At 38.4% G+C, this 9665-nt stretch overlaps 2 protein-coding genes and 1 pseudogene across 4 annotated transcripts; 1 reads left to right on the forward strand and 2 right to left on the reverse strand.

Annotated features, from left to right (window-relative positions):
* Positions 1-269: 269 nt before the first annotated feature.
* LOC132182983 (uncharacterized protein At4g06598-like) lies at positions 270-3444 on the forward strand (annotated as a pseudogene).
* A 260-nt stretch (positions 3445-3704) lies between these two features.
* LOC132181247 (uncharacterized) lies at positions 3705-7713 on the reverse strand. Of its 3 annotated transcripts, none has more exons than XM_059594376.1 (5): positions 7436-7712; positions 6814-7338; positions 4972-6192; positions 4815-4885; positions 3705-4256 (listed from the first exon to the last, which is right to left on the reverse strand). In XM_059594376.1, exons 1-5 carry the CDS (start codon positions 7532-7534, stop codon positions 3929-3931), a joined length of 2244 nt encoding a protein of 747 aa, XP_059450359.1. In that variant the 5' UTR covers positions 7535-7712; the 3' UTR covers positions 3705-3928. The 3 variants fall into 3 exon arrangements, with proteins under 3 accessions (XP_059450359.1, XP_059450361.1, XP_059450360.1); XM_059594378.1 differs by having other exon boundaries at positions 4252-4428; positions 7436-7713; XM_059594377.1 differs by having other exon boundaries at positions 4252-4431; positions 7436-7713.
* An 896-nt stretch (positions 7714-8609) lies between these two features.
* LOC132182645 (NAD(P)H-quinone oxidoreductase subunit T, chloroplastic) lies at positions 8610-9665 on the reverse strand. Its single transcript, XM_059595946.1, has 2 exons — positions 9253-9665; positions 8610-9070 (listed from the first exon to the last, which is right to left on the reverse strand). The coding sequence occupies exons 1-2, from the start codon at positions 9606-9608 to the stop codon at positions 8647-8649; spliced, it is 780 nt and encodes a 259-aa protein (XP_059451929.1). The 5' UTR covers positions 9609-9665; the 3' UTR covers positions 8610-8646.

Genomic DNA, 9665 nt, shown 5'->3' on the forward strand with positions numbered 1-9665 from the left:
CATAAAGATTAATTTTATTTTATTTTTTTCAAATCCAAATAAATTTTCTTAATTTATACTTAAAATCATGCCTGTATGAAGTAGGGAATATGTTAGTTTTGCGGGGGGCAGTTTGAAATGGTGTAACATATTACTGTTACGCAAAGCGCGGTGTGGGCTTTGCCCGTTTCTCGCTTCCATTTCATATATCTATGACTATGACTGTGTATCTCTCTCACAGGCCAAACCAGCAGGCTTTGGCTCCGCAAATTTTACTGTTTTGGAGATGACAGCGTGGCTGACTGGACACAACCGCCATGTGTTCCACCGGTAAAGCCCCTCCGCCTCATACCGGTATCTCTCTCTCTCTCTCACACACAGATTCAATGATGGATCCATTAGGCTTAAAGCTTTCGTCTTGCTTGTTTCAGACATCTGGGTTTCTTATTCTCCTTCTTTTTCTTTTGTATTTTTCACGTTTCGAACAAGGATCTCAAGTTTGTTGTTAACCGAGAAAGAAAAGAAAAAACAAAGGTGCAGGTGTTGAGCAATTTGTATTTCCATCGTTTGAATTGTAAAAGGACATTGCGATGCTAATCTTAAGCAAGTGTACGTAAATTCTTTTACACCTATTGATATTGAATATGAAATCAAATAGGTTACGACCTTAGAATATTAATTTTTTTTCTTTTTTTCAACGTGGTGGGCTCATTTGTTAAGAGAGTATAAAAATATTAATAAAATGATTAAATTCATTGTTCCTTAAAGCTCGAGCTGCAGATAAAAATGACTTGAGTTGAGTTCAAGGGAGGAGACATTCTGGCTTGTGATTTCATAAAAGTTATGGACCAATATTCATCATAGTACTCCCTTTCTCTGTTGCCAATGTGTTTGTTATGCCCTCATCAAACCTCCCAATTAGAAACCCATCTGTCTGCTCTTATATGATTCTTGTAGGAATATATACTATGGCAATTCCCACATGCCATCTGAATAGGAAAATCTATCACAGAGTTAGGTTCAATAGGTTTTTTTCTAAACAAATCTTCTTTAGACATCAGGGCTGCTATAAGCAAGTCAATATACAAGCTACGGTAGCTACCACTCTGCTTTGTCTTATGTGCCCATTCTCACTTCTCTTCTTGGTTGCTTTTCACTCCCTTGTCACCATCAATTCTTTTTTAACCTTGGTGGGATGCAGAATACTAAATTCTGTCGTTTTCCCCACAATTGTAGGATACTCTAAGCACCAGATTAGTGGGATTCCGCTTCATAATTGGATTGAAAATTAATTTTTAATTCTCTATTACTGTCTAAAATTCTTCATTTGCATTGCTTGAGTTCATTTATACTCTTAGTAGTTTAAAATGTCAATAAGATACAATGAGTCCAATTCCATTAGCCCTCTGTTTTTCTTTGTTTTGTAACTTCTGTTGGAGCTAAAGAGAATTTCTGTTTCTAATATAGAATCACTCTGATAATTCTCTCTTCTGTATTGGTCTTGCAACAATTTGAATTTGTCAGTATGCTTATTCGCTCCTCTCCTTTGAGTCCTGATATTCTTCTTTCATAAACAGGCTCATTTACTCCTTGAGGTATGGAAAATTCAAATGGTTTGTCAAACTTGAGAAATTTTGCATACACAGGAAGACAGTTACTGCTTCCACCTAAAAGTAACTCTCAGTGCATCTTTCCATCCAATGCCAATTACAATGCCAGATCCATTGCCGGATCAGAAGGTTTTCCAGAGCCCAATGGGGGACAACAAGTACACCATCAACGCACTTCGTCGGCTAGCTTGCTATTAGAGGAACAACCCTCTTGGCTTCAGGAACTCCTTGACGAGCCTGAGACACCTGTGCGCAGAGGTCATCAACGTTCATCAAGTGACTCTATTGCATGCTTGGACAGAGCAGCCAAGGCATTTGAAGAAGGTGGATACAAGTTCAAAAATATTCCTGCTGGAGCTTCTAGGGAATCTCCTAACTTTGATCATCATAAAGTTTTGTCACAAGCTTCCTTTTATGCAAACTCAAGCACTTCTGTTACCTGCTCAAATGGCCTTTCATCTACAAGTGATGGCATTAGTTTTCAAAACTCAGGATCCTCATGCCCTCCACAGGAACCTGTTGCAAGGAAAGATGCTGCATATGCTGCATATCTGGAAGGCTCTTCGATAAGAAGAGATTGCTTCCATCCTAATCCTTCAGCATCCAGGACAGATTCAAAACGTGCTAAGCAGTATGTAGTCCACTTCATTTGTTTCCAGAATCATTATCTTTATATTTTAGCCTTCAAAATATTTTTAGCTCTAGCTTTGTAAAATCTAGCAATTTTTAAGTGCTTCCACTCTTAATATATAGTATGTACAAAATGCAGGAAATTTAGCCAAGAGCCATGGATCAGGAAACTTCAATATATAGGTGAACTGGAAAGAAATGTCCAAGCTTTGCAGGCAAGAAACTAAAATCCTCAACCTTAGAATTGTCCAGTTACTAGTACAAGATTTGACATTAACGGCCAATCTGACCTTACAGGCAGAAGGATATGAAGTTTCAGCAGCACTTGGATTTCTCGACCAGCAAATTCTTATATTGGGCATGGAAAACATGGCCCTCAAGCAACGATTGGATAGTTTATCTCAGGAGCAATTTATAAAACATTGTAAGTTCTTGTTATAAGAGAGAAACGTTTTGCTGCTTTGCTTCTTTCTATGTTGTTTTTATTATATCATCTAAACAAATAGCTTCAGTTTATGATTTTAGATGTTGCATCCTTGATACAATCTATTTGTGTTTTCCTCCTCCATATGTTCTTTACCAATTTTTAGAAGTAGAAAATGGCCCTCTTTTGCTATGGTTTTCATTGAAGTTATTTCATTCTTTCATGGACACTGTAAGAATCTAACTAGATCCTGGTTTCATGGTATCATTCGAATGCCCTGGACTTGGTTTGGTACAGTGGAACAGGATATGCTACAGAGAGAAATCACAAGGCTTCGATGTTTGTACGACCAGCAGCAACAACAGAAGCAAAAGCAGAAGCATTCTACTCGTCGTTGAACGAAAAAGTAGAGATCTTAATTCCCAATTTGCCAACACCAGTATATATCCTAAGGAAGCTGGTTCCAGATAAAGCAGTTGGTAGCTTACCCTACAGAAGATATTGATAAACAGAACTGATGCAAGAGCATCTAAGTTGAAGCAAAGAAGACCCCTATTCTATTTTATCCAGTCCATTAGCTATCTCAATATCAGTCTTTTATTATTATGTTATGCTTTATGCCATATATTTGTTAGTATTTTGAAGAGGGCATGCGACATTTAACGAAGTTGGAGGGTTAAGATTTATTTGTTCTATGAAATATGAAGGGCTAGGATTCTAGGGTTACTAAAGGCTATTATAAATAGCCCATTTTGAGTCATTGTAGGCACCTCTCTTTTTTTTCTTCTTGGACTCTTTGGAGCCTGGAAATTGATCTTTTATATTTAATAACTTCAATCTTTTCTTCTTCTCTTTGCTGTAAACTTTTTTGCTGCTTGAATTTCTTCTTGAACCCTTTTGTAAGCGTCTGATTTAGGATGCATTCTATAATTCTATTGATACTCAAAACCATTATTGTTCTTGAGGGAATATGTAAGACATCATCATAATTCATACACCTAACACTTCCAAGACGCCCATATGAAACTCTCACTTACAAAATAATAAATAAATAACAAATAATGAACAATGGAAAATAAAATTATGGAGCCTCAAATGCCATTTTCATGACAAATTCCATGCTGGACATATTGCAAATGCTACAAAGATTTGCTGGTCCGCCTACAATACTTATTCAAAACTAGATACAAAAATTCTGCCCTGCACCTATTTCTAACCTGAAAAATTTGCTGGTCAGCCTACAGTGCTGATGCACAATTATATACAAAGCTATACATACAATTTATTATTTCTTTCTGATCAACTTCAGAGTTTTTATCTTTTTCTTCCACCTCAAAACTGCCATTTTCTGAGATTTCCGATTACGATATCTTTGCCGATCCTTCAACCAGCCATTATAATCCTTCCCTCGCTTGCACTCTATGAAGTCTGCTAGATCATCATAATCGGATAATTTTCGGGAGTCATCTAATACACAATTCAGGAAGATCTTCCCATTGCAGGTTTCCACTGTTTCCTCCTCTGTCCCATCAATAGACTCCTTCATTTGATTAAGGATCGAGACATTCTGTGAAGTTTGTACTTGCTTGTTTTCCATTATTTGATGGAAGCTTCTGAGAGAGTCAGAGGTAGAAAGACAGAACAAAAAAAAATGTTTTTGCCTTGAGAAAGAATCACAGGAGTGCCAAAGATCTATGCTAATGACAGTGCTCCATTCTTGGTGAGACTCATAAATACTGAGCAATCATATCACACTTGATTTTTGTCACCACACAAAATTGAGCCCTACTAGTTTCACAACACAGATTATTATTAGGACAAGGTGTGTATCAATGCATTTGGACGTATCCTTTATTTTGACAATAGCATGTGTAGTAGTAATATTTATTCCACTAGTACTGAACGTTATGCTTAGCATAATTTCTGAGAAAAAACTTTCCCAAAAACTAGACGTGGTTAGTTCTTTTTCTATTTGGAAAATACATGTTTCTAGCATAGCATAAACTTTTCATGCTCCCAAACACTAGCCAAAATAATGGTTCGTCATAATATATCCCAATTCGAAAGCAAAAAGCAATCATTAAGACATTGGATGCATGAACTCGTTGCTTTACATGCTCTACACGATTACCAAAAACCATGCTCATATGATAGAGACAATAGTCATGTACCTTAAGTGGAGCGTCTGAATCTTTCGAAATCTTGATGCAACTCTTCTACTAGATTTTTGGTTCACCAAGGGCTGCAACATTTGCCACAAGCTTCAAGGCATGAACTACAATACCAAGTAACTTGAGAAATTTAGACTAGGAAAAAAATGAAATTCACCTCTTGAACTTCATCTAATCTGGTTGCAAGCAATGACCTTAGTGCTAACAAATCACCCTCTTCAAAAGCAAATAGATTCATCAGTGCCATCATCATAGATATGCAGCCCTTCACTAAGAAATTAAGCCCACTATTAAAACTTAGAGACAGTAAGCCTGAAAAGTGCAAAAGCATCCACTTGGACTCCTTATGCCTTGTTGTGTGAGTTTTCATCATGTCACTCAAGAATCTTTGGACTGGTAGACAGGTATTGAATTGTTGGAAACAGCAAATAATACCCACAATAAAATCATATTGCTTACATGAAGATGCATTTTCCAAGGTTTTCAGACATCCTAAATTCCCACTATGCCTTAAACAACAAATAGCTTGCACCAATGAACTACTCAATAACTTCAATATGGAAGCAAGAAGATAAATATCTTGGGAACTTGTCTCCCCCTTTTTATACAATACAGTATCACTAACATCATCTGAGAAAGCTCTAAGTATGATACAATCTAAGATTGATAAAATCTCGTCTCTGCATAATTCATCAAAAACATGTTGATTCTCTTTCATATACAAAAGAGATCCAGCCACCAGGTCAGATTTTGTAGCAAAGAACATATTGTGTAAGTAAGAGTCCCACAAATCGTCTGATTTGGAAACCACACGGTCAATTTTATTTCTTGTAGCTTCCTGAACATAAGAGTCAAAAGTCGGCTGACTTCTCTCAAGCATACACAGATTGGCAGAAGCTTTAGATCCTAAAGGATGACCATCCATCTGCAAACTAGACATGTGTCTGGTGTATAAGATGACGGACCTTTCAAATGCTGCAAGGTACAAATCCAAAAGTCTAAGATCCGGCCTCAAATTCTTAGAAGACATGCAAATACCAATGGCTTCAGATACCAATGAAATTACATGGGCCTGGAACATCTTTGGCGCAGAAAGCATGATGGGGTTAAGAAGCAATGATATGGCTGAAGTGAGGCTCAGTTCAGGAAATCTAAAACCCTTGTCATGCTGCCAAACTAAACTGTTAATGAAATTCTCAAAAGCCTGCTCATCAGAAACCGATAGGACAAAATGAGCAGAAACCACCTCCAGCACACTTTCAATATCACCAAGACGAAAATGGCACGTAAACAGCACTTCATTTTTGGAGGAAGTAGAATCAACTAGCATGAGGTACTCCCTCAATGATCTACTTGTTAGAAGCTCATCTGCCAAAACCTGAAGATAACAATTCCACGTTAAGTTGTGTATGCCTTCAACAAAGCTCTCATAAAAGAAGCTACCTGGGGAGGAAGGTACAGAAAAGTGGAGGGAAAAGAAAAAAATGAAAGCTTTAGATGAAGGATGCTTAATCTTGAAAACATTTTTTGCTTGAAACAATAACCCTCAATGTTCAGAATCACGTGCAAACCACAAAGCTAGTAATGCAGATTTACAAAAAGCACAGAATAAGAGCCAGGACATTTGCAATTAATTCGCATACAAGGAGGAAAAAGATTATACTGAGCAAGCTAGGAAGGTCATAAATAGCACCACTCAGCACCAGCAACACCAAGCCATTACTATCCACATATTAATAGTATCACCAGCCAATGAATAATGAAAATCACATGAAATTCAATTTCTCAAATGCATTGTTCAAGCAATCAAACAATACCCTAATCCATCACGAAACCTACAAATAATACTACCATGTACTTGCAGAGCAGCGAACTCAACATGACAAGCACGCAAATGTTATTAATGGCTCAAACAGAATCAAAATCAAAATCTTTTGATGCCTTGTCAAACAATGGACCTACGCAAAAACAATGTGAATTTGGAATGATCGACGATTACCTCGAGCAATGAACATAAAAACGGTCGGCAGGGATCAGAAGGCTCCAGAAAACACAAGGAAGCCGCGAAGTCCTCGGCGACCGAGGTCGTACAACCACCATCACCGCATTCACGCGAAACCGACTTCTCGAAGCTAAAACTCTTTCTCCTCTCCCTCTCACAGTCTCCAATAGCGTCCAAAGAAGTCAAAACCTTGACTATGAAAAGCAGAACCCGGCCTTTCTCCGACAACAAATTCTGGTCGCATGCAAGCAAACTCAAGATCACCAGACAACACCGCAACAGCAGGGTTAGTTCTTCCACAACGCCGGTACGTATATCTGTGCCCGAGTAGCTAAGTTCGTGTAAATCGGAGAAAAACCGCTTGAATCTGCGATCGAGTTCTTCGAACAAGATGTCCGAGAGTTTATGCACGTCTTTGAAATCCGCTTCAGGAGGTGAAGAATTAGACCGATAAAACGCTCCGTTTAAGGACAGGTGGAGCAGTAGGGAGTAGATGGCTTTCGTGAGTGGCGGCTTCAGATCCTGAAATTCAAGAAAGTGAAAAGGCAAAAAAGGAAAAATGCAAGAAATACAAGAGTAAGGAACTACCTGTATAAAAACAATTGAAAATTTGTAGTACCTCTGGGGATTGAATTGCGGAAATTAGGGCTCGGAGAGGAGGAAAAGGGGTTTGTTTGGAGGGCGTAGAGTGATTCTTCTTGATTCTTGTGGTACGCATCGCTGAAAGAAACGCACACAGAATCTAACCTAATCCAATAAACATGACACCATTATTTTGGAATAGTTTTAGCCATTTACAACGGGGAGAGATGTGTTTGGCTCGCGGGCTGCCGGGCTTTTGATTTTCTAGGCGGGAAAAACTGAGAGAAAGAGAAACGCGTTTATCGGACATCGGATTGAAAAATGCTATTTACAACTTCTTGACGTGGCAGTCGTCGGCCCAAAAAAATTGGGCTAGAAAGCTCCCATCACCCTTGTAATAAACACCCAACAATTAGGAAATTATTATTGGGCTAGAGGCTTAGCGCTCTATCCAAAGTGATTTTGAATGTCACTCTAGCCACTAGCCATTCAAGTTCTCCCGTTATAGAACCAAAAAAAAAAAAAAAAAGTTCTCCCGTTATAGTTTATACCACCTAGGGTGGTTGGTTTAATGTCCAAACAATTTTTTCAAAGTGTTTAGGTATATATTAGGACATGAATTTAAATCTTGTAGTGAAAATTTTATTGCTTAATTAGTATAAACTACCTTAGTTCTCATTGATGTCTTGATAGGACTAAGTCGGACTATTGTTTAGGTTCCTTATGTGCGACTTCTCGTGAATAAGTGCTATTATAGTCACGCTCAAGTAAAATAACTACCGTTGATCTCCTCCGCTTGCCTTTTCGATTAGAAGAAAGTAAGAAAAAACATAAAAACAAAAAAAAAAAAACAAAAGTTATCCCTGACGATATTTTTTGTGTCTTTCTTTTTTCATATATGCAAATAATGGAATTAGGGGTCTCCGTTTGGAAGTTTTTCTTTAATACATATTATATATATTAAGCTTAGATTTGGCCTATCAAAAATTCGGATTCGTCACTGTACATATAGTGCTTGAGTTAACTTTGTTCTTAGAGTGGCCAATCAAGCTTCTAACTTCCTTTGCCCCTCTGCTTCATTGTTGTAGTAATTACTGGGGACCTTTTTGGTTCAATAAAGTTCATTGGCAAAAATAAAAATAAATTATACTTTATAACAATCAAATATATAGAACAAAAACACATAATAATATATAGTATAACACTATAACTATAAGCAATTTTTGAGTAATATATTACGAGTTTAGTTTAGTAGTATGGTGCTTTGAAGAGAAGCACATAAATGAAGATACAAATGGCAAAAAGAAGAACGAACAAATCAAAGCTGAGGGCTGTGACTGCTTGATCACTTAGCTCCATGTTGGTTCCCACAAACCGATCAACCGGCTCCGGCATCGGCGTATAGTTCCTCACCTCCTGCTCGTAGGGATCCTCCATCTTCACCCTCATCTTCTCAGCTTGGCGGCTTGCAGCCTCCTGAGCCAGCGTCCAATCGTAGAACCTACGGGTTTCTTCGTTGCTCAACACGTCGTACACTTCTCTCAGCTTCATAAACTTCTCCGAAGCAGCTTTTAGGGGCAGAGAGGTTGTGTCTGGATGGTACTCTTTCGATAGTCTCCGGTATGCGCCCTTTATCTCTTCCATATCTGCGTCCACTCGTACTCCTAAGAACCTGATTATTCCCAACAAGAAGGGAATTTTGTAGTTATCTGTTGAGTTCTATTGAGATAAGAGTTACAAGAATTCACAAGAAAATTACAAAAGATAAATTAATTTATTGTTGTTAATATAAAAATAGAAAAGACTTGTAATCCATTCGGAATATTTACGAAAGTGAAATTACGTGATACTCACTGGTAATGGGAATCAGATTGGTCGTTAAGCAAATCAGCAAACTTGTCGCCCATGACATTCTGCTCGTCTTGTTCATTGAACTTTTGTTGTGTTGACTGGCCGGAGCGAGTGCTTCCTCCGATCCAACCTTCATCGCCAGTACCGGAATGGAGTCTTGGATTGACCTCTCCCGGTGGCGGTCTTTGGCGTTTGCGTGGGCCTTGTGATGCGAAGACGCGCAAACCATTATTATGGTTTCTGGTGCTTCGTGTACTTCTTGCTTTTTCTATTTTTGGGCGTTCTTCTCGTAGGTGACCGCCGTTTTGGCCTCTGCGTAGGAGAGAGTATAAAGCCTGAGGAGCTGTTGCGGAGGCCATGGGAGGGAAAGCAAAACGGTCAGGTTTTAAGAGGCGGAGAAGACGAGCTCTTGTGAC

This window comes from Corylus avellana, chromosome ca5 (genome assembly GCF_901000735.1).
Source record: "Corylus avellana chromosome ca5, CavTom2PMs-1.0".
In the NCBI taxonomy this organism is placed as follows: Eukaryota; Viridiplantae; Streptophyta; class Magnoliopsida; order Fagales; family Betulaceae; genus Corylus; species Corylus avellana.

Excerpts from the sequence above, each read along its gene's own strand:
- LOC132181247 (XM_059594376.1), bottom strand. The coding sequence starts at position 7,534 with ATGCGTACCACAAGAATCAAGAAGAATCACTCTACGCCCTCCAAACAA. Across the intron at positions 6,193-6,813 it reads TTTTATGTTCATTGCTCGAG|GTTTTGGCAGATGAGCTTCT; the intron begins GTAATCGTCGAT and ends TGTTATCTTCAG. Across the intron at positions 4,257-4,814 it reads ATTCAGACGCTCCACTTAAG|AAGCTTCCATCAAATAATGG; the intron begins GTACATGACTAT and ends TGACTCTCTCAG.
- LOC132182645 (XM_059595946.1), bottom strand. The coding sequence starts at position 9,608 with ATGGCCTCCGCAACAGCTCCTCAGGCTTTATACTCTCTCCTACGCAGA. Across the intron at positions 9,071-9,252 it reads CAATCTGATTCCCATTACCA|GTTCTTAGGAGTACGAGTGG; the intron begins GTGAGTATCACG and ends GGGAATAATCAG.